The following is a 25,456-nucleotide window of genomic DNA, read 5'->3' on the forward strand; positions in this document are numbered from 1 at the left end:
AACCCAGGACTTCATTAAGCTATGTGAAGGGGACATGATGTGTATAATAGAGCTGCCGTTGCTGGTTCCCTCGACCGTGTTAGAATATCCAACCTTAAGTGGGTAAGGAGCAAGGAAAACGCTATTTTAAAGCCATTATGTGATAAGTGATTTGAGTGGAATACCCGTGGCTCCCCCTCGCATGTAGGGACCACGGGAATCGGAGACGATGTGCAATGAAAGCGCCAAAACAGGATTAGTTGTGAGCTGCGGCAGTTGGCAGCGCCTCTTACAGTAATTGTAGACGACTACGTGAGTACAATGTATGTGTAATCGCAGAGAGAATGGGGAGAGGCGGTAATGATTCTGTAATGGCTGCCTTGATGGTGTTACCCTGGGCTTAGAGAGTGAGGGGACCACGATAAGGAGGCCATTATGGTAATGAAACGTACAGAGGGACACATGCGGACATTATGTACATAGTATTTGCATGCACAGTAGGCAGGCAGGCACGAGCGCGCGCACACAAACAAACAAACAAATCTCCGGAGTTGAGTTCTACAGTTGGGAGAAACATGTTTGTGGGAGTTGCTGATCTGTGACGCCCGATTAGGGCCACCGTGCCAGTGTCCTAACGACACACAGCTGTGTGTGTGAGTGTGCGTGCAACCTTTCCAATAGAAAGTCTTACCAGGCTTCTCCATCAAAACGAAACAAGGCGTTAAATTAATTTCACTCCTATGCTACTAAAATGTGGAACGCCCTATACCAATGGCCATTTAGAAATGTGAATCCCTAGACTCCTTCAAAACCACTCTCAAAGAGTACTTACGGGCAGCTGCAATTCAAAACTGGCCCCTGTAAAAAAGTAAGTCCCAATCCCCCCATCTTTTACTTGACTTATGATGATAAACAAGTCCTCGTAGCAGTTTTTGTATTGACTTTTTTGAAAGTTACATACTGTGAATACAATTTTCAATCAATTCAATGCAGTTTTACAGATCGGTTACTTATGCATTCGTACCTTCAAAAGCAACACAGACAGCATTCTAAATAGAGATTATATTATAGTATACCTGCTGCATAGTGCATCATACTGTAACTTCCACCCAGAAAACCACTTTCTCGCTGTCCAGGTGTGTCGTCTATTTCACCCCCCAGTGAACCTCCTCATGTACCATCATTATGTATTGATGACGTTACATCTCACACACACACACGCGCACGCACGCACGCACGCACGCACGCACGCACGCACGCACGCACGCACGCGCGCGCGCACACGCGCACATCCAAAGCCTCCTCATGTGTCACTTCATTCATTTCACTACCTAGTGTAGGGTTTCTACTATCTCATCCTACAAAAGTGAACAGTTGCGTGTATGTGCAGTGGAGCGGTACCCACTTTGAAAGGACGTCAAATACATGCCAACCTGGTAGTTTCCATCCTAGCTGAGACTATTTGCGGTTTAATTACTGACGACAATTTGCAGAATCATGCTTACTACTATGCTTTTGGCAACTGTCTAATCTATACCACCAGCATCCACTAGGGTTGTGTGTCACGACTCGAGTTTAATTTCAACTGTATATTTTTATTTTCCATTTCTGTTGGGTAGTTTTATTTATTTATTCGATGCAATTGTGAACAATAGAGCGGCGCAGTCCCTCCCCCTTTCAGATCAACGAACGGCCCAGGAAATGAAAACGCAATGCATTTCCCCATAGGCAGTTTTTATTTAATTTATTTAAAGACCTTTTAAGCGTCGTACGAAGCCAACTCACACACAATATTTTGGACCAAACAAATAATTACAAAGAAGAAAAACAACAAAAAGTGTTGTAACCTGCCGTTTTTTTCTACTTTCTAATTCTTTGTTCGGCCCGAAATATTGTGTGTGTTGTCATGATTTGTCACGACAAGAGTTGGCTTCGTACGCCGCTTAAAAGGTTTTTAAATAAATTAAATAAAAACTGCCTATGGGGAAATGCATTGCGTTTTCATTTCCTGGGCCGTTCGTTGTTCTGAAAGGGGGAGGGACTGCGCCGCTCTATAGCCAAGTAAGTTGGCCAATCAAATGGTTTACTGCAGCTCAACAGTCAGTGTGAGTCAGGACTGGGAGACGTCTGTGAACTCTGCGTTTTTAAAGGCTTGAAGACCATTGTCTGTGATGGAGTCCACTACATGTTCTGGTAGGCTGTTCCATTGTCTGTGATGGAGTCCACTACACAGAATTATTTGTTTACTACTGTATACAGGCTATAATATAATGTCCAATGCCCTGAGATGGTGTAGGGCAGTGGTTCCCAAAGTGGGGTCCGGGGAGTCGGGGACCCCCAGGGGTCCTTGAGGGAGTTTCAGGGGGTCCCCAGCTAAATGATAGTTTGGAACCAAATGGACCCTTATGGGTATGTAACTCTGAGAGTGTCCCAGAGATAGAAATGCCATTAAATGGGCGTCCGTAGACAAATGCATGTCAAACTGGGGGTTGAGAATCACTGCTAGAGCCGTAAAAATCTTCTCTTATGGGGGTCCCTGGCAAAGTCAAAGTCATACAATTTGTCACACACATTACCGCAGTGAAATTTGTTCTCTGCATTTGACCCATCTCTTGGAGCAGTGAGCCGCAGCCAAGGAGCGGTGAGCTGCAGCCGTGCCACGTTTGGGAATCATTTGATTTATAGATTTGACCCCCCAATCCAACTCTTTGATGCTGAGTGCCAAGCAGGGAGGCATTGGGTCCCATTTTTACAGTCTTTGGTATGAACTGGCCGGGGATCGAACCCCAACCTCCCAGTTTCAGGGCGGACACTCTGACCACAAGGCCACTGTCTGGAATATCTCTTCAAATGGGGGTCTGCTGGCTAATTAGTGTCCTTGACACTAATTGGCATCTAGGAATTGGGTCCTTGACATGTAAAAGTTTGGGAACCACTGGTGAAGGGATTAAATATATCTCAAAGTTTCAGTGTATAATGTATCGTCCTATAGGTGCAGTTTGTGTAGTCAAGAGCAGACATGTCTTCTGCATTTAGTTTGGTCAGATAACTCACGAATAGATTTAATGTATTATAGAATATAAGAATACTTGTACAAGTGTGCATATAATATTTTATCTTGGCGGTCGGCTCTGCTACATTTTCTCCCTGCTCGGCACAATTAAACACAATCAATGTCCAGTGTGCACACACATTAGGAAACTAGTGGCCTTTTACAGAAGACCACAAAGCCAAATCTATGAGAAAAGAGTATCCTTGACTCCCTTTGGCTATTGGGTCACATTGATTAAAAGTCATGATCAGAACAACCATTCTCCTCTGCTGTCTGTCCCAAACAGTGTATCTTTGTCCACCCTTGGGAATTCACTACCATGCCTCTCGCTTTAACAGTGATGGCTCTTTTTACATGGCAGGGAGAGGGGTGGGGACTGTTTAGCTCACTGTGGAATCCACTGGGGCCAAAGTCAGCGATCCATCAAGACCCTTGGCTTGCCATCCATTATAAACGTCCTCATTCAAAAGCACACGCATTATTCACACCATTATCCAAACCCTTAGATGCTCTCTTACTGTAGCAGTATGCAGTGGTTGTTAAGAAATTAAGTACATTTATTTACTCAAGTACTGCACTTAAATACAATTTAGAGGTTTTTTTTTTTAGTATTTACAAATTTTACTTCTACTTGTTACTAGTTATTTAGTATATTTTTGATTATTACAAAACATACATTAACCACTTAACTTGTTTATTCACCACTTCAGCTATTTGAAAATAGCCGAACTACAAGCTCACAGTGCATCTATTTGCAACGCATTGTGAGCTTGTAGATCTGCTATTTTCAAAGTATTTTTGTATACATTTTATATATTTGAAAACCTGTGAAATGGGAAATTCTGAATGATGAGTACTTTTGGTACTTTGATGTATGTTTTTGACGTTGATACTTTCGTACTTTTACACAAGTAATTTCTGGATACTGAACTCTTACTTGGAGTATTTCATACTGTAGGTATTTATACTTTTACTTAAGTAAAAGAAATGTGAGTACTACTTCCACCACTAGCACTGGCAGTATGTGAAGCTCACTGGGTGATGGTGATGGAGGACGTCATGGCTGCATTGGGGATGTTCAGTCGATTCGACTCCCCCACCACCACCCCCCAGGGAGAGTGCACCTCGCAGAGCCGTCAGGCCTCATTGATTTAGGCTGGTGTTTCTGCCCTGTTGCAGGATGTCAGGAACAGGGGACACAGCGCGGGGTGCCCCGTGCTTGATGGCCCCTTTCGGAGGGAGGGGCGGCGGGGGTCAGGTGGGGGTGGCTGGGTACCTCCAGAGAGACGGAAGCTTGGCATAATGGATGGATTCAACTCCTGGGTGATTCATTGACATGTTGACGACGGTTATTTTTTTTCTTGTCTTGTTTTGGTTGAGGCTGCGTGTCTTCCTCTTGTGAAAAAAGGAAAGCAATTGTGTTGTTTTTTCCGTAGGGGTTGTGGTGGGCTTGGCGTGGTGCTTCCCTTCAGGGAACATAGGGGACACTGTCTTTGTCCTTCATCTCCCTCTGCTTACTTGCACATGCTTACACACGCACGCACACACTCACTCACTCACTCACTCACTCACTCACTCACTCACACACTCACTCACTCACTCACTCACTCACTCACTCACTCACTCACTCACACTCTCACTCACTCACTCACTCACTCTGTCTCCGTTTCACTCAAACTCTCTTTCAACTCTCAAAATCTCTTTACTCTCTGTCTTTCTTTCTGACCCGTCTGTCTGAAACGACACAGAGGGAATCCACAGAGGAAAGCAGTGTCGGGGCATCTGCAGCATCCACTCCACAACATGTAGGGCTTGTTCTCACACATAATGAATAGCATTTTTAATAATGAATTGTATTTTTATAGCGCTTTACAATAGTGCTCAAAGCACTATGAAGCGGCGAACAGTCGACACCAGCGTCCTCACTTCCCACATTCACACACCAATGGTGGCAAGCTCACACCGACCGACTCATTGGAGGCAATGTAGGGTTCAGTGTCTTCCCCAAGGACACTTCGACATGTGGACAGGAGGAGCTGGGATTCGAACCGCCAACCCAGGGATCATTGGACGACCTGCTCTACCTCCTGAGTCACAGCCGGACGGACGGCATGGCATCTAGGAATTGTTTGTTGTCTGCCCTAAGCAGCTTAGCGCTTGGATTAGCTTGAGGATACAAGTCATATTCTGTGCTACGGTAATGGGAACACATAGCCTAGTTGTTACGGGACAAACTGCTGGCTCATTCTCATTGTTGCACACTATTGCCTGTCTAGTTTTCTGGAGGAAAATATCAGGTATGATAATATATATATATATATATATATATATATATATATATGTGTTGTATACAATCATATCTCGTCCTGAGCACTGAAGCACTTGCAATATACTGTAGTAAGGAGGAGTTGAGACATTACATTTTTATTTGATTCGGGTTCCACAGATAAATATTGTGAAAATCGCAGCTTGTAGATCTGCTATTTTCACAATTGTTTTCCTTTCTTATAACAGTTGGATAGTTGGATCATGTAGGGGAACCCCCTGGGGGTCCCGACCCACAGATTGAGAACCACTGCACTTGACTTCCATTCAGAGTGGAGCGAGATTAAAGGGCTGGCCATGCCAGACTGGTCCCTTCACGGCTCTCTGCCCTTAAAATAGATACTATCCATTATGTATGCGTTCTTGGTCTCACTTCCATTCCCCATGCACTGTTATGTTGTGTACTACTACTACTACTACTACTACACACGGTCGGAGGGTTGTCAGGGTCCTCGGTCTACTCCGTCATATTCAGTGTTATTTTTGGCAGGAAACTGAAAACTACTACTACTATTCATCAGTGTTGTTTTTGGCAAGAAATTTCTATTTCAGTTTTAGTCATGGTCTCTTGAATAGCTTCCATTTAGTTTTAGTCACCCGGAAGGTTTTATTGTTAGTCTAGTTTCACTCGACTAAATATCATAAGATTTTAGACTAAAATGCATTTTGGTGGGCCTAGATGCCGTCGACTGTTTTCACTCATGCAACCAATTGTAAAATGACTTGCGTCTTTTACTTATACTGGATCTCTTGTGCACTAGTCCCTTCCTAACATTTTTTTTGTCTAGTTTTTATTTGTTTTTTAACATTTTTAAATTGTCAGTATATTTAGTCTTTAGTTTTAGTCATTCCAGCTTAGTTTCCAATTCCATGTAGTTTTAGTCAGTCAGTCAACCAACACAACACTGACAGATTTGTGCATCCATCCTTCTGTTGTGCTTGCCTGCCTACTTCTCTGGCTTTGTCTTCCCATCAATTCAATTCAAAGGAGATTTTTTGGAATGAAAATGTTTACATTGACAAAGCAAGTGTCTTATCTCTCTCTGTCTGTTTCTGTTTCGATAGCCGGAAAATCCCCCCCAAAACACATAAATTGCCCCCACAGACCGCTACATAAGGTAGTGTTTTGCCTGTTCCTCACCTTGCTTAGGGAACCCCTGAGACACCCTCTGGACGCCCGGTAGTCCCCTGGATCCCACTTTGTGAGAACCAGCGATGTAGGTTACACCGCAACATTGGAATTTAGAAAGACAAGCAGATTAGTGAGGCTTATGTCTACCTGCCACTCCCTCTCTCTGTGTGTGTGTGTGTGTGTGTGTGTGTGTGTGTGTGTGTGTGTGTGTGTGTGTGTGTGTGTGTGTGTGTGTGTGTGTGTGTGTGTGTGTGTGTGTGTGTGTGTGTGTGTGTGTGTGTGTGTGTGTGTGGTAAGAGAGAGCAATAATTTATTGTGCAAAGCATCGTCTTTATTGTCACAGCACGATGCGTGCATGCATCAGTCTGTTGGGCGAGCGCTGGTGCTTTGGCATGGGGGGGTCAGATCAACATATTGTTATGGAATGAATTCTGTACTGGCCATATAATGGAGTGTGTCTTCTTGAGTGTACAGGGTTTGATGAGGTAAGAATAGGTCAGCTGCATATATGGAGATCTAAGGGTGGCAGTGGGGGCAGTGTCTTGAGTTTACAGGGTTTGATGAGGGCCCAGGTAGTGCCGGGCCTTAAGTTTTGGGCCTGTTGAGAACTCTAGGTGCAGCTGCACTAATAACTTTGGGGCGGGCCTGTCTAGAGTTTGAATGGACGGGTATCAGTCAAAAGGATGGACGGGGAAGGATCAATATGGAAACCCAGAACCGGTCAGCTCCATATAGATAGGAGATGGAGGCGTGACCATATATGGAGGCGTGATGTCACGAGGCATGACCATATATAGAGATGTGACGCGACACACGGTTTTTCAATTTACATTTAATGGGACACTTCAAAAAATATATGTTAATGACGTTTAGACGATTTAGAACATTTTCCTGGGGGTCTTTATGTGTGTATTTTGTGGTTTTAGATATTTTAAATTTTAGCAGTGAGCCCAGTGGCTCTGATGTCATCGACACTGGGCTCACTTACTTCCTGGACTACAATTCGCATAATGCTTTGGTGCACTGCTCCTCCTTGTGGATAGGGTGAGGGCTGTCTTACTGAGACAACATGTAGTCCAGGAAGTAAGTGAGCCCAGTGTCCATGACATCAGAGACACTGGGCTCACTGCTAAAATCTAAAAGATCTAAAACCACATATTACACACATAAAGACCCCCAGGAAAGTGTTCTAAATCTTCAAAAATCTTCATACGTAAACTAAGAACGTAACAGTGGATTATCTAATGAAACTATGCAGATATACTATAATTATGTGACCAGATTTGACTGAGAGCCTGCCATTGTGGAAATTCCAGCTTTTCACCAGAGGAGAAAAACTATTTTTCCCCCCTAAATGAGTTAATTTGCACAGGCAGACATACTAGAGCATGTCTGAAATAAATGTCAGAGCTGAAATCGACATGTAAATAAATATACTAGCTAGGTGTAATGTAAGAAGTGAACCTTTCAAGCCTGTTTTCTCAACTCGCTGTGTTCTGCAAGACATTACTCTATACGCCATATCTCCAAAACTGGTGGATCAAACTGAACAACAATGTCAATTCGAGGCTAAGATTCCCTGCTTTCACATCACATGAAAAAACGAAAATGGCAGTCCCTCAGTCACATACAGTGCTATGTCAACATAAAATGCTATCAAAGTTACGTAAGTTTAGCCTTTGCTTTCGCCTGTACGGTTGTTGGGCTAGGACAAGTGCTACAGCAAGTGCTATGGGCCAAGATGGAGTCTGAAGAGGTGGGTTTTCAGACTACGGCGGAAGATTGGGTGTGAGTCTGCAGTTCTGATTGTAATGGGAAGTGCATTCCATAGTTTTGGAGCCAGAAGGGTGAAGAGTTTGGGACGTGTGGAGCGTTGTCCCGGCGTTTTTAGTGAAGGTACTTCCAGCTTCCCTGCGTTGACTAAACTGAGTGCGCGGGAGGGTTTGTAGGGTTCGATCAGACATGCACATGGGGGTGCCATGTCATGGGACCCCCTGTCTGTCTGTCTGTCTGTCTGTCTGTCTGTCTGTCCACCCATCCTCCTCCCCCTCATCCAAACTCCAATGTTGTATTCAGGATGGTTATTTTCGGCAGCATGGTGATGTCCCGTGTGTGTGTGTGTGTGTGTGTGTGTGTGTGATTTAATTGAGAGAGAGAGATAGAGAGAGAGAGAGAGAGAGAGAGACGGGTGACCAGGTGAACAAGACAGCATACTATACTGAAGAGGGGGGGGGGGGGGGGGGTAGTAGAGAGTGCGTGTGTGGCGCGCGTGTGTGTGACAGTGGAATGTGGGGGCAGCGAGTGACAGTGACTGTGGCCTCAGTTCCCTGTTAATGGGCCAGGCAACAGACAAAGAGCTGCACTGTCCATACGAGAGGAGGAAAGAGGGAGGAGGAGAGGTGTAAAAACGTAGTGAAGAGAGTTCATCTTGTCCATTGATGTGTGCAACATGCCACTGGATGTGACTGCATGAGAAAGGTGCAGAGCAATGAGAGCACATCACATCATGCACGCCTTGTTGTGTATACTGACACTACACGCTCCACCATCATGGTTAAAATGATATGATTGCAATCACAATCATCATCCGGGAATATTGTCAATTATGATGATTTGTGGTTCAAACATATGTTTGTATTATTTTCTTTATTTCGTTCTTTGCTCCTTGGGCGGCAGTGACTCAGGGGTAGAGTGGACACTTGGCAACCGGAAGGTTCCAGGTTCGATCTCCCAGAGTTAGTATTGAAGTGTCCTTGAGCAAGACTCTGTCTGAACCCCTAATTGCTCCCGATGTGCAGGTTCAGGTGGCTTGCATGGTCTATGTAAAGCACTTTGGATAATCAAAATTGCGCTATATAAATGTACAATTTACCATATTGTGCTTATCAGTGTTTTGTTTTTGGTCAAATGTTTTTGGGAGCCTGATTGGGGAAATGGGATATAATGTACACTGTTCTAGTTATTAACTCTACTAATAACTATTAACACTCTGGGAGAATGTGAGGTTTGAATTCATTGCTATGTTTCATGATCACATAATTATGAGACATAACATTTTTCGACATAAGATTTTCGATTAATTATTGTGCAGCCCTATCAACCACAGATAGTGGAAATGTCTTTCTTTTGATTTGAAACACTTCAATCGCCCACCGATCGGTGATCGGCCGATATTCACTCCAAATGACTCGATCGGTGATCAGCAATTTAAACGATCTAGAGAAACCGATCTTTTATATAATTTAAGTGATATAAAAGTCATATATATATATATATATATATATATATATATATATATATATATAGTATCATTTAGCATTTTTGTGACAGGCCTAAACATTCTCCCCTTCCTCCCCACACACACAGGAACAGTTTTGACGTGGCTTTTGACATATAATCATTTTGGAATTATTAAAACTTTCCCCTTACGCACAAGATCGGTAACAGCCGATCATGAGAAAAACAATTTGGATCAGTCCCAAACAACCTGCTCGGAGCATCCCTACTTCTGACAAAGGTCTCTCTGTGCACGTGAATTAACACAGCCTATTGTTTAATCTTTTAGCCAGGTTGAGTGAGTTCCAAACTAGCGCCATTAGCAGGCAGACTGTTCCGTGCCAGTCTGACCTTGCCAGTCGGCGTGGCCCCATCTGTTTTTTAATAACAATGGGCCCCTGGCAGGTAGTGGATGAGATTACTGGTGCCTATCTCGGATCTCCACTGGCACCTGATGAGGTCACACACCACTAGGCCACGGGGGATGCGATGACATACATGCGCCCCCACACGCGTGCGCATACACAAATGCATGCACTCTCCCATGTTGACACACCTGAGAATGACGACAGCCTCTGCTCTGTCAGCGACCAGTACAATTAGGCCAAGTCTGGCTGTGGCAGAAGAAGTGCTGAAAAGCATGCAAGAGCTGAACCTGAAACACTGGGAAATCATTATTGGGGTGGTGTCACCATCTAGTGGTCATGTGTAGTTACTACCTCTAGGCACATTATTTATTTCTTGAATGGAGAGGAGCAGCATGAATGCCTTGTTTTAAGGGAGGAAGAATCATGAAATGAGTGACATTATAGATACATGTGTTAATGTATGTTATTTATCTTTCTCATGCATTGTCTCTCTCCTTTCTCTTTGTCTTTCTGTCTTACAGGTGCGTAGATGTGTGGGCGGAGCATGAGACTTCAGTCAACAACATAAACCAGAGTATCAGGTCTGATCAGGTAGGTAGTTGTTGTTGCTACACCTTGTGGGCGTGTGTGTGTGTGTGTGTGTGTGTGTCGTGTGTGTGTCCGTCCCGTGTGTGTATGTGTGACTGTGTTCCCTGACATAATGAATGGAGTGCTTCTGCTAGCTTGTGAAGGTGTACTACTATTATAAAGATCTGGTAAGTCCCAACACATTCTTCCTTGACATTGGACTATTTATGCAGCTTTGTTGTTGCCATTTATGTTTGCTTAACAGAGTGAGAGTCTGGCATAATGTGTTTTTTTTTTTAAAGGCCTATTTGAGCGGGCTGCCGTGCGCTGTCTTGTCTCTAGTAGTCTGGTGGGAAAGCTGACTTGGCTTCTAGTTTAGTAAATTAGATTTCTAGTAGATTAAATGAACACGTAGGGTTTGACTGTATGTACAGTATGACCCCCAAATGGAGCGTGCGGCTGTCCTCTCTGTCCAAGGTGCAGTCATGTAACCAGATAATATCATGCAAAGTTGCATTCCATGGTTCTTGTTTTTTAAACATTAACAAGGCGAGGAATTGAACAAAGTGTGTTAAGTGCTATGAAGAGTTGTGGCTGCTGACATGTTTAACTTAGGGGTCCAGAAAGACAGGTTAATCTAGGTGTGTGTGTGTGTGTGTGTGTGTGTGTGTGTGTGTGTGTGTGTGTGTGTGTGTGTGTGTGTGTGTGTGTGTGTGTGTGTGTGTGTGTGTGTGTGTGTGTGTGTGTGTGTGTGTGTGTGTGTGTGTGTGTGTGTGTGTGTGTGTGTGTGTGTGTGTGTGTGTGTGTGAGAATACTTGCATAATCACGCACATATTTGATATGGAAAGGGTATCCTCACCAACACACATTTCTGGCATGTGCCAACATACCTGGTGATAATTCATTTGGATTCTTAATTGTCTCAGACATGAGCATACACGCATAGTCATAGTGCTAGAACTGCCTAATCGCTTTGGGAAATGTCTAAGAGATTAAGGTTATGAAGAGACATTATGGTCTGTAATGAGAAACTTTAAAGTAGGCCTGTCATGATTACACATTTAAGGTGATGATTGACAAATAATTGGGTTTTTCTTTTTGCATTGAACATTGGAACGTTGGAACGTTACAATTTGTATTTCTTGTTTGCCTTTTAGGCTTCTAATTACAAATTGCCCAGGGCAGATATGACAAATAACTTAACCCATTCAGGACGGGAAGTTGGGAAACCCTTTTGGTGTTTTAAGCATTTGTGGAAGATGCAGAGATTGGATCAAAATTAATTAGCTGTAGGTGGCACGATAAACTGTAAAAAGGTAGTTTTACACCCTTTCCATTATTGTGATGTAATGGAGCATCATCATTGTAATAATCATTCAATAATAATTTGACATTTATTGTCATAATTATTACAATGCCACATTATTGGATCGATTTGTTTGCGTGGTGGGGTTAGGGTAGCTACATTACGTTTGCAGTCTGCTTGAGTGAGAAGTTGGCTAAACATTTGGCCTGCTGCTCGTTGGTAGGAGAAAAATGGTACTATACAAAGTACAAACATGAAAATTGACAGTGAAAACAGGGCATTTAAACATGTATGGACACTAGAAAACTATGCTTTGATCGTATCTGGTTTCATAAATGTAAAGCTGTCTTATTGGCAGAATAAAGTTGTGGCTGCTTGCAATAAATTAGACGGGACCACGAGACGAAGCATAACAAATGCAGTCTTTCCGCCTGTAGACGGAGGCACCAGAGCACGAGATGGAAGCACTGACAGAGGGTTAATGTGCATGATGAGCACGTCTGCACGATGGACAGTCCACCGATTCTTCACGGCGCTCAGCGCCACATTGCCCTCCGTGTTTGTGTCTGCCCTGCATCACTTTATGAAACATGTACTGTATAACATATTGAACCCATTTTCACCTGAGATTAGATTCTAAAAATATAGCTATGAGAGATGAGATGAGATGAGATATACTTTATTAATCCCTGAGGGGAAATTGAAGCGTTATAACAGCATAAAAGCTAAAACTACTGGACAGACAGAAGAACACAAAACAGACACAAATGGACATAAACACACAAATGCAGGGGGGAGGCAGTTCTTATGCATTCGCATTGAATAGTCTGATAGCAGTTGGCATAAAAGAAAGTCTGTAACGTTCCGTGTGCATCCTCGGGGGGAGCTATGAGCTTGTAGATCTGATATTTTTCAATAGCTAAAGCATAACATAATTCTAACACCAAAAGGGGTTCCCGCCCAAAATGGGCTAAAGGTATAAAAAGCATTCTTTAGACCGGGATGGGCTAGAATCTCTATTTTTAACATTATATGGCTTAGCTATAATTTAGCCTATATCTGGAACTGTCAGTCCGATATTTTTAAATTGAATAACTTATAACTTGCAATTTAGGACTTTAGCAGATGCTCTTACTCCAGAGCAACTTACAGTAAGCCAGAACAACACATGATACTACATTAAATACATATAAATAGTCATCAAGGATCAGAAGTAAGCTAAGAATCTATATCCAGTAGAATAGCTGTGCAATGAAACTATAAGTATACTATACACTATAGAATGCAATGTCTACATAATATGCTAATCCAGATATGTTGATGATGGAGGTAATGAAGGGGAGCAGATCAGGTGCAATGGTCTGGATAAGGGATGGGGTCAAGAGGACAGGTGGTAGGACAGGTCTTGTGGAGGTCACTAGTTTTAGGACCTCGTCGTCTGAAAAGCACGAGGTCAGGCATGATATGTTGAGGTTACTATTGGGTTAGCCTCGGAAACCCAGAAAAAAAAGTCTGGGACAGAGTCCACTTCAATTCGGTTGCGCAAACGTCGATCACTCTCTGCTGATTTCTGATCGTCTGCACCTTTGTTAAATTGACGCACACCCGTACACACACACACACACACACACACACACACACACACACACACACACACACACACACACACACACTCCTCTCTCTCTAATTAATTAGTCTCATGTCTCGCAGCTGCGTCTAGATTCTCCCGGCGGATCCTGCCAGGAGCTGCCTATGCCATAGAAAGCATAGGTGGACCCCAGGCTACTATTGGGTGGGTCAGACACTTCTTTATGGGGAAGATGAGGAAAAGGAGCTGCTGATGTCATCGACCTTCTTCTCGAAGTAGGTGAGGGTGTTGAAGGTGGGGTGAGGGAGCGGGTTTAAGGTGGAGATGAGCTTCCCTGGGTTAGAGGTACAGGATTGAATCTTGGTGATGGTAGAAAAAGGATTTAGCAGTGGATAGCGAGAGGGAGAAGACAGAAAGGAGTGAGTCATCTGGTTGCCTCGTCTTACGGCACTTCTTTTCAGCTGCCCTGAGAGGTGTTCGTTCCTCTCCGAGGGTTTCAGATAACCAGGGAGGCGCTGTGCCTGCTGGCATGGAAGAGAGAGGACAGTGATGCACAAATGCAGATGAGATAGTTGTGGAGACAAAGGATGAGGTTGCAGTGTCAGGTGAGGTGAGAGAGAGGGGAAGGAATGCAGGGAGGGTAGAGAGGAAAATATGGAGGATGACAGGGTGGAGGGGTTTAGGGACCTACGGTTATGTGGAGTGGCGACGGTCAGAGGGTGACATAAAAAAGAAAAAACCAGACCATTCTGAAGTGAGTGGTGCTGTACTGTACTGTACAAGCCCTCCTCCCTGGCCTGTGTGTGTGTGTGTGTTAGGCTGCGCAACAGTGACACTTGGTGGTCAACAAACGCTATTTCCGTACTCGCACGGACAGACGGACACAGAGACAGACAGACACAGCCAGCCAGGGACACACACAGCTGTCTATAGGAGTGGCTATAGCACCACTCAAAAACATCGAACCACTAGAGTACAGTTGTACGCTATGGGCTAAACAAGTGTCATGTGCCTCACTCCTAATGGGAGACGACTCTGAGACATCCTGGTAGTGCTGCACACACACACACACACACACACACACACACACACACGTGCACACGACTTGATAATGTGTTTTTCCATGATCAGAGCAGAGGCCTGCCTGTAGTTCTGCTCTCAACAATATTTCCATTTCAGCATGTCGTGGATGAATTGACCACAGTTTAATACATAGTACGCACAGCTCCATGAAAAGCTGTGTGTGTGTGTGTGCGTGCGTGCGCACGTACGTTTGTAAATGAATGTAGCCGTCTACCACAGCTGGCTATGTTGCAATTATACACTTATGATTTTGTCATGTATGGTGGTGCGCATGTGGCTGTAACTCTATCTGCATCCGTCCGTCTGACTTTGCAATTTGTGGTTCCTGCAACAAGCCATCGTGATGTGTAGACTAGCCGAAAAACACGAATGGATTTAACATTGAATCTGTCTTCACAGCCTCCATACGGCACTACCAAAAATATGGATGCTCCTTGTTGACATGTTGACATATTGATAAATTAGAGAATCTATAATGATCACAATGTGTAAAAAATTCACAATGTGACTGACGAGATGCGACAGCTCGGGAGCTTGTAGATCGGCTGCTTTCGCTGTTTGTCATACGATGAATATGGTAAGACGTTCACCAATCTTAACTGGATGAAGGCATGAATGTCCTTCACTTTATTCTTTCCATCTCTCTCTCTATGCACCTCAAACTTTTGCTCTTTCCTCCGTCACCTCCCCTTCATAACCAACGTCACGGCGCAAATATTTGGCCTTATGTGTGTCTTTTTATATGGACTGAAAGTGCAGGCTTTCTGTCACCGTTGCTGAGCTTTATGGAAGCGCGCACGCACATGTGAAAACAAGATAGCGTGCTCTTAAAAAAATGCACGCGGCTGCTAATGACATGCCATGCTTTTAATAACATGCATGTCTGTGGCCCTGCGAATCGATGCTCGCCGCCACAGCCTAGTATTTGGTAGGTGCTTCCATTCTAACAGGAGGTCCATGCTTCTGTATATATGTATTTCATGTTAACAGGAGGTCCATGCTTCTGTCTGTATGTATTTAATTCTAACAGGAGGTACATGCTTCTGTCTGTATGTATTTCATTCTAACAGGAGGTACATGCTTCTGTCTGTATGTATTTCATGCTAACAGGGGGTAGAGAGAGATTATCACCTATTGCCATATTGTTTTAATAAGGCTTAGTTGTTTAACAAATGTTGTTTTGAAAATAGACAACCTGTATCTATTTCCAAAAGAAATGGAAATCTTTCAAAAAGTTTGTTTATACTGTAAAGACATGTCTGTTGTGAGGTTGTAGGTGCCTACTACTTTCACTATTCTGTGAGAAGTTTGAGAGACAAATAATTATTTGAAATTTGTTTTAGGCCTTTATTGATAGTATCAAGTGAAGATAGACAGGAAAGAGGTTGTCATGAACGGGACCCCAAACACGCGACCTGCTGTCAGGCCAGAGCCTAAATATGGCATGCGCCTGGAGCCCTGGACCACTAGGCCAGCGGGCGCCACGAAATTGTTAAATAATGCCCATAATATAGTGCCAAGTTGAAAGTGATAAATTGAAAGTATTTTCCACCAATGCAGCAAATGTTGCTCTAACTCTGAGCGGTGCACAGCGGTGGTCTAAAAGCAGTGGTTCCCAAACTTTAGCTTGTGACCCAAAAGAGAAATTAGACGTTTGCCCAAACTAGTGAAAATAGCAGATCTACAAGCTCACAACTCGTCGCTTTGCGCTGCATAGTGCGTGTGAGATTGTAGCTATTTTCACTACTTCTTAAACAATATTTGTTTTTCGTAGATTTGACAAAGACAATTTTGGAAATGTTTTTTGAAAATGCTTTGACCTAAAAATAATGGACTGATAAAAATGTGTCTCCAATCAAGTGGTTTAAAGTAGCATGCTCGTAGACAGAAGGTTCCCTCTTCCATCCCACTGGAAGAGAATATGCAACACTACCTTAACCTCCATCTGCTCCAGTAGAGATGATTTATGGTTCCATTCCAAAAATATTTATCAATTATTTTAAGTCTAGAATCAAGCCATTCAGGATGCTGGTGAATCATGAACATAAAACATTTGATTATGTAAAAAAAAACCCACAAAACAAGTGGTATTTATAAATACAAAATATTATATTATGTAATTAAAAAAACAACCCAGCCAATCAAAACTTATTTTTTTCCTTCTTCCCCTGTCGTTAATCCAATTATTTCCTCCCCACACACATTTCTGTGTATTGCTGTAATATCCTACTGGCTCACCTGCCACCAAACTACTCCACCCAACACTCCCCTCTGGCAGGTGCAGCCACACCCCCTTGGGAATACCTGCAGTGACAAGTTTCACCCTTTCCTCCCGACTTCCCTCCCCTGAACACGGGCCAATTGTGTTCGTCGCTCTGGATTAAGAGCGTCTGCTAAATGCCTAAATTGCCTAAATTGCTAAATGCCTAAATTGTATAGAGACTATCGACAAAATCTTGTTATTCAGACCCTCCATCACTGAAATTGATGACGTAAGACAATGGGTCCGTCCACGTGAGACTAGGTTTGTGTGAGCAAAACTTTAGTTTGCATATGCAAACATTCCCTGAGGGGGGAAAAAAGCCACGTCTTCAGCTGGCTTAGAAGATGACAGACCCACATCTGTGCAGATTTAAAGATTGTGACTATGAGTGGAGTACCAGAGTGTTGTGATGTTGCAACAGATGGGACAAGGTTTGTAACCAGAGCAGGTGTCACAGCTTGTCAAATAGACAGTGGATCCACAGATGATGAAGTGAGTTGGAACGCGGTGTGGGTGGGATTGGGGGTGGACAAAGCCCTTTGAGCCGTAACCACAGGAGGTGTGACAAGGATGGACAGTGTCTGTCATTCGAGGGAGAAGATGATCGGTGCTGTTCATGATGGCCCAATAACGTCCCAGGCTAGTGGCTGTCCTTCCTATCACCTGGTGTGGGATGGCCCCCGGGGGGGGGGAGGAAACCTGATTTACAAAGGAAGGTTTCACTGGTCCCCGTTGGCCAGCCCGACGTTCTGCAGTGGCCTGTTGTAATACTTCCTACCTGAGCCCATAGCAAGGCAGCACGCATTGCTGCAGAAGCGTTTACGCCTATGTAAACGCAATGTTGCCTCCCAATGTCACGCTTAGGAGGAACATTTTATTCTCCGTCTTTCTCCTGTGGGCAGGTCAGTGGTGTCCCTGGACCACATCCATATAGGACTGTGATCTTTCCAGAGGCCATTGGCGCTCGGCTTCAGGCAAAGAAGTGGGAGCAGGGTAGTGAGAGGTCAAGGAATAAAATGTAACCGAAGGGTTAAACACAGTGCAGGCTTGCTCTATTGGCCCTCAGCCGTATAAATGTGTGAAAGGTCTCCAACGTGTTTGGGTGTCAGTCACTCAACCCCTGACTCTGTTTTCCCTCTCTGCGCCCTAATCAACCTCCAGCTGAGCGTCAGACGTCTCTAGCAGAGCTCACACCCGGCAGCACAGACAGCCCTGTTCTCCAAAAGAACGGAAGAATAACAGCAGTTCCTCCGTCCCCCCCACCCCCTTCTCTTCATCCCTTGACCCATCCATCGACCAACGCCCCCTCGAGCTGTTTTCTCTTAAAACATCGATTTCACTTCAGATTTCACACACCGAACAAGACTAAACAGACACAGATGCCGTCCGCTAACATGCAGGCCTTTTATTCAGAGAGGTGCTGCAATTTGTCTTTCAACTGAGGGGTGGGGAGGGATCGCCTCTGTGTGCAGTGGCGAGGTGTCCCGCTAGATGGCGCCAACATCATTTAGCAGACGCAGAGCATGGATATATGGCACAGGTATAGAGGTAGGAACATACTTATCATTGCAGGCGAGCTCATTCCATCTCTTGTCCACATGGCGAGTTGCCCCTCACTCCCCTCATGGCCACCTGATACTGTGTGATCTGTAAAGACATGGCTGGAGCACAGCTTTCTGACAGTGGGGAATGTTTCCCCGAGTCTGTTCATTACAATCCTTCTGGGCACCGTAAAAAAAGACTCAGGTGTTCCCGGTGTTGCCGCAGCACGCTTCCCGGTCCTCCCCGAATGGAAAGATGGATCCTTAACCTTAGATTTGGGAATATTTGGTAATCTCCCCTTGGACGCAAATAGTAGCAACCCGGCAAACAGACGACGTTGTTGGCGAGGCCAGCAGGTCATCATTATCTATGCTGTCGCCCATTCCATTCCATTCCTCTCCATCTTTCCTCCTCCTCCTTGTCTTCTCTGAAGTCTGTCATTCCAATCACAAAGCCATTATGACAAAACCGTGCCACGGGCCTCTGCGTGATACACTGAACCGATTTAGCACGGGTCGGTTCTCGTGACGTGAGTCCAGTGGCCGCTGGGTTCTGTCCCCTGTTCAAGCCAGGCCTGCTGGAGAGATTCTGTGGTCGCGGCTCCAGGCGCCGCTGCCCCTTTCTGTTGGCCTCTTTAACCCATTTAGGCCTGACTTCGAAATAAATAAAAAACGTCTTCTAAATATAATGACAGTTTTCTGAAATACCTCATGTTTCTGTATCAGTGGTTCTCAAACTATTTCATGTCAAGGACCCCACAAATTATATGTAATTGGCCGCCGATCCCCATCTGAAAATATGTTATTCCAGGAACCCCTCAGAAGCAAAGATTTGAGTTAAAAAAGTTAGCTCTGAAAGAATATATATTCAAAGATTTGTGCCGCATTTTCACGATTAAAAAAAAATAGCAGACCTATAAGCCACCGAGTGGCGCGCTATGAGCTTGTAGATCTGCTATTTCTCAATAGCTAAATTATAACATAATGTTTAAAACACCAAGGGGTTCCCGCCCAGAATGGGTTAACCCATTTTATGGATGTACACATCGTGTGGAACACCACTGAACTTTGATTGCACCAGGTCCGGGTTTTGCGGTCTTCACTTCATTTTGCCCATGATGCACATCCATGCTCTAAAGACAGCTGGCCTACAAACCGAGGAGTCGGGGTTATGGATTTGTCCCCCCCCCCCCCCCCCCCGCATCCCCTCAAAACGAGCCTTTCTTAACGGCTGCTCTGCGAATTCTCCGCGTTTTGTTTTATGTCTCAATCCCGGGATCGTAAGACCTTCTCTGTATGTGTCCAACATCTTACTCACTGCCTTACTCACTCGGGCTGTTTCTGGATAATGTTTTCTCGAGGTTTTTTCGTTTTTAAGACCTTCACCTCCAGTCCATGTCCCTGTGGTCTGTTCACAACACGGTGTGTCAGACAGCGGCGTGGTGACGTTATGCGGCTCGGGAGTCTTGGCTAATTTAGGCCTCGCTGTGTGTGTTTGTACACACTGCTGGGGCAAAGTGCCAGGGTAGTGAGATTCTTTGCTGAAGACTGCTTTCTTAACATGTCATGCATGGCCCAGCGATGTGTCAACACTGCCCTGTTAGTGTGAAAGGTCAACTTAAAGAGTGAGAACAAAATCTTAATGCCTCGATCGGTCTAGCGTGTGCTCTTCATCACCGTACGATGGCGTTGGCGTCGGGAGGTTCCAATGGAGCTGGAAGGATATGTGTGTCATGGCTGTCTGCGTCTCTCTGGCCAAGTGGTCCCATGTGAGCATAGCTATCAAACTCTGTGAACCAATGCCGAAGTCGAACCGCAGCCAATTACTCTGCAGAACTCGACCATCGCTCTAGGAAGCACAGAGGAAGAGAGCTGCTGCATTTCAGCTCTCTCTCCTGTTGGACGGTTACTACCGATGGCTCAGAGCACAGCAGGCCAGGGCTTAAAGCAGGCTACACGTTGCTCCCAAAATACGGCTTCAGCAGTAATGGTTACCGTTCTCCCATTTACAGCGAGTCTTTCATGCGGGTGGCGGGAGGCTGCCGGACTTCAGGGACAGCGTCGAGGTCAGCGTCGAGGTCCCAAAGGGCTCCTGAAAAGGGGCCAGGTGTAAATGGAGCATGGACGCAGTTAAGCGTTTAATAGGAGAGGTGTGGGCCCGACTCGAGGCTGGCCAGCGGAGGGCTGAGGATCCTGGTGCTGGGAGCGTCCCCTGAGGCCCCTCAACCATGCTGACACAGGCCTGCCTGCTGCACTACAGTAGTAGCACCTGCTAGGGTTGACTGGAGTACACATGGTCAGAGATGGTCCCTTCGGATGACACACGCATGTGTACGCACGCACGCATGCGCACGCACATACTGTACGCATACGGTCATGGTGGAAGCTCTTACACATTCTCACCCGCACCTGTGTGTGTGTTTGTGTGTGTGTGTGTGTGTGTGTGCCTTTGACTCAAAACACCTTTCATCTCTTCTCAATTAGCACAGATGAGCTGTTTTTCCCCTGCTGCGTTTATATACAGCAAGACAGATGTGCATGTGTGCGTTGAGTGCACTGCACGCACACATGCATCCTCTACGGAGGCGATACATAAATGAGCCAGGGACTTCATATTTGTGCTGTATACTCCCCCTTGCTCTGTCTGGATTTCCAGTTGACCGGCCGTGTTTACGAAGCGATGCATTTCCACGGCCGTTTGACTTCTCATAGGTCTGCTACCTTCCCCTCTGTGGATAAGGTTTCCCTTGTTTCCGCTGGACGCTGAATAGAGCAACTACTACAGGCCTGCAGCGAGGTGTGTGTGTGTGTGTGTGTGTGTGTGTGTGTGTGTGTGTGTGTGTGTGTGTGTGTGTGTGTGTGTGTGTGTGTGTGTGTGTGTGTGTGTGTGTGTGTGTGTGTGTGTGTGTGTGTGTGTGTGTGTGTGTGTGTGTGTGTGTGTGTGTGTGTGTGTGTGTGTGTGTGCGGTGTGCGGGCGTGAGTCACACACTCGTTTGCTCTTATATTCTCATGTCAGGAGTCGGGACACTTGGTTAGAAAGGCGAGGGAAATCTCAGTGAGTGAGGACATTTCACTGGCTCTCTTTTTTTAACATATGTTTATTGATTTTCTTTACAGCACAATAAGTAATTTCAAAACGATTATTGACATATTTCCCCCCCCCACATCCCCATGGCAGCACAAATACAAACAAAATCTTCGAAGAAACTGGCTCTCACTTTTAGAGATGAAGAAAAGGGTTAAGGTTAAAGATTAGATGTAGACATGTACCTGTGAGGTTTAGGGTTAGAGGTTAACGGTAAGCACTCACTGGTGAGGTGTAAAAGGTTGAGGGTATTAGGTTAACGACTAGGGCAGGGGTCTTAAACAACCTCCCACTACATACTGTATACAATTGTGTTGCAGATTAAACTTTTTCATAGATTTCGTACGGAGACTTCATAGACTTGTTTGACAGCCCTATCATCAGTGTTTTTTAGTTTATTCATCTTCAGACATTTAACCATTCAAACCGTTACTACTTGACCTTTGGCTATGTAGTTTGTCTGCTCTTTTCTCCCCTCCACTCCAAAGCCCGATCTACAAGCTCACAACATTGTGAGCCCCAGAATATGGATTCTAGGGTTCAAGTGGTTAAAGTAAAAAAAATAATCGCACCCGTGTGAAGTGCGGGGCGCTCTTATCATCATACATCATCTCATTCCGGCCAATTTGTGTATTCACTTTTTCGCCTTCTCTTTTCTGTCCTCGCTTTTTATCCTCAATAAGGACTCTGCTCGTCCAATCAAACCATCGCTATGATTCACACAAACACAGAAAGCTGAGCATGGGAGGGGCTAGCGTCCCTCAAAAATTATAAAAAATCCTATAAAGAAATCATAATATTTGGCGGCCTCCCCCTGCAGTAACTCTGCAGTAACCCCTGTCCTGTGTGTGCGGTGATGTTATCAACTAGAAAGCAGGAATTGTATTTTCCTGCTCCTTATCCACATCCTTGGGCCATTCATTCACATCCATGTCTATGAGTACATATACATAACCATTCATAACACGACAATGTGCATGCGGTAGCCATCTGACAAGCAGCGTCTAACACATCTAATCTCTCTGTTCTCTTGCAGGTCTCGATGGCATAACGCCTGGCCAAAGACAGGAACGTGTCCGTGTGGGCAGAGTCGCTCGGGGAGCTCGCTGGTCTGACACCCCTTTGCCATATTTCACAGCCGGAAAGAAAGAAAGAAAGAGAAGGAAGGAAGCAGCCCGCGGGAGCCACCAGTCCAGGAGCCATGCCCGCCCTGGCCACTGGAGCTGTTGGCCATGAGCCAGGTATGTGCTGTACCACAATTACACATTTAAGTTGACGACTAATTGTCACACAAATAATTACGATTTCATTGTGTTTTTGGCATTGGAAATTGTGTTATGTTAGTAGAATTTAGTTTGCCTTTTAGACTTCGTAATAAAAACGAAAGTGCAAGGGCAGATATGACGGGGCAGATACTGTATGACAAATAACTGAAATATACCAAGAAATTACTGCTACTTTTTTGTATACATTTTATACTTAAGCTTGTAGATCTGCTATTATTTTTATATATGAAGAATTTTCAATATGCATACGATTATGACGAAATAATTGCGACTACCTCAATTAATTGCGAGTTAGATGATTATGTAATAACTGTGACAACCCTATAAAAACAACCCGTGTATTTACTGCTCCTGTCAGTGTCCTGGCCACGCCTCAAGGATTTGATTTGAAAAAGATGCAGTGCCTTAACATGGACCGATCCATCGGCGAGGTGCAGAGAATGTTGGAGAGGAAAGGGCTGAAATTCTCAAAAGAATGGCAACTTGTTCAGAAGAACCTTCCATAAAACGCTAATGGTCTCGGATATTTCATAAAAGCAAAGGTTAAAGCCTCAGTCTGTGATTTCTTCACCTGATCGGCAGTATGTAGAACAGCAGGGACAATGTTATACTAAAACATCATCATTCATTTAACATTTTGTGATATATTGTTAAGGAAATGGCGCTAGCATGGGGAGGGCTCCTTTCACACCGTTTTACAAATGGCATAATAATCGGGCCTTGGCCATACACATTTTTTCAGTGGTCATATTTCATTTAGCTTTAATCCATGCGTGTGCACGCGCCTGATCTGGACGTGCGGAACCAATTGAGTTAAGGCACCAATTTACTTTAACATCAAGCACAGCCTGCAGCGAGCAAACAGTCCGGCGTGATGGGGGAACTTTCCAATAATAACTTAGCCCGTTTTTGCATAAACAGACACATCCTGAATATTGATGTAACTCTGTGAGAGGGTCTGTAGAACACGAGTTAAATTATTAACATTCAGGATTGTGTTTTGTTGATTTTGGTGGAATTTCTAGGTTTATGCCAGTCTGGCATAGTGCTGTACGATTCTTGCTCTCTTGTAGCAAAAACATAAGAGTAAAGGTCTTTCACACCGGGCGACACATTCGGATTCTCGTTTCTCCATCGATTTTCCGAAAAAGGCGGCCGGTGTGCAACCACCTTAACTCAAATGAATTGGACAGCCGACCAATGCTGCACGCTGGTGGACACAGAGGTGTCTGAATCTAGATCGTGATCTTTTTTTGATTAATTGTGCACCACTAGTGACTTTCGCTCAGTCACTAGTATACTGCTCCTCTCTTATGTGACCTGCGCGTGATATCAGTCTATTACTATACCTGTGTGTGATGTCACAGTCTGTTACTGGACCTACAATATGTGTGAAGTCAGAGTGAGGAACATGTCAGGACTGTCGACACCTAGGCGGCTGCCAGAGGTCACGACCTTTCCCATCAAGGAACACTGTCCTCCTCGCAGTGTAGCTTTATAAGCCAGCTATGTCATCACACACACACATGCAAGCACACACACACACACACACACACACACACACACACACACACACACACGCAAGAGGATCTGTTCCCAAACCCAGGTGGTGGGGGGAGGGGAGGGTACAAAGGACAAAGGCAGACAGACATAAAGTTCAACTATGATGGATAAAGAGTGTGTGCGTCTACTCGTCCAGACGTTTTAACGGAGTTTACGTAGCCCCTGTCGTGGAAATTCGTACAGGCAAAGTAGAAAGCCAGACCGTCAATTATGATTATAGTCATTTCAGGCAATTACTGCTGGGGCCCAGCGTTTCCAAATAAAACACGTAAAAACACTCCTTAGGCCTCATCTCCTGTCCTTCCTGCCTTGATGGTCCCGTGCAGTTGTGGGTAGTTGCAGGTGAAACAACGCAGACATGTCGAAGAGATGAGCCTGAGATCACGGCTGGTCTCTGGGCCGGTCTGTTGAAGCCGGCTAGGTAGTGGGATGAAGGCTGCTGTTGTCTATTGTAGAGGTAGATGGATGGCCGCTGGTTTCTATTGTAGTGGGGGACGAATGATAGCTCAAATTTATATAGAGCTTTTCTAAATACCCAAAGCGCTTTACATAAAACACTAGGAACAAACTTTATTCAAGAAAACAAAGCAAGTAAAATATCAGTGCTAGGTTAAAAACATAAAAGGCTAAGCCAGGGATATATATATATTTTTTAAAGATTTCTTTTGGCTTTTTCTGCCTTTTTATTGATATGTTGAAAGTAGACTGACAGGAAATGAGGAGAGAGATGGTGGGGAAGTCGGGGGGTCGAACCCACAGCACACCGTCAGGCTGGCTCAGCAGCCTAGGTGCCCGGACAGTTGAGCTAACCGCCATGGGATGGGGGGACATCTTAAGCAGACCTCAGCTGGGGAAAGCTATCTTGAAGAGGTGGGTTTTGAGGTTTTGAAGGAGAGGAGGGAGGGGGCAACTCTGAGATAGTTCGGGAGAGCATTCCAGAGGTTCGGGGCAGAAACATAGAAGGCCGTGTCCCCCCCAGGTGCGGTACTTTGCCTTGCGGACCTTCAGGAGGTGGACTTCACTAGACCTGAGAGGGCGGATG

At 44.8% G+C, this 25,456-nt stretch overlaps 1 protein-coding gene across 3 annotated transcripts in view; it reads left to right on the forward strand.

Moving 5' to 3' along the window:
- The window catches only part of mpp7a (MAGUK p55 scaffold protein 7a), a 156,882-nt gene that overhangs the window by 20,740 nt on the left and 110,686 nt on the right, over positions 1–25,456 (forward strand). For 2 of the 3 annotated variants that reach the window (XM_080793388.1, XM_080793387.1), the window contains exons 2-3: positions 10,654–10,723; positions 22,602–22,806. In XM_080793388.1, coding sequence (XP_080649514.1) covers positions 22,767–22,806 — 40 coding nt within the window. In that variant the 5' untranslated portion in view covers positions 10,654–10,723; positions 22,602–22,766. Of the gene's footprint in view, positions 1–10,653; positions 10,724–10,799; positions 10,888–22,601; positions 22,807–25,456 lie in introns of those variants that run through there. The other variant, XM_080793389.1, reaches the window with a different exon arrangement.

Source organism: Protomyctophum bolini, assembly GCF_963924005.1.
Source record: "Protomyctophum bolini genome assembly, chromosome: 21".
In the NCBI taxonomy this organism is placed as follows: Eukaryota; Metazoa; Chordata; class Actinopteri; order Myctophiformes; family Myctophidae; genus Protomyctophum; species Protomyctophum bolini.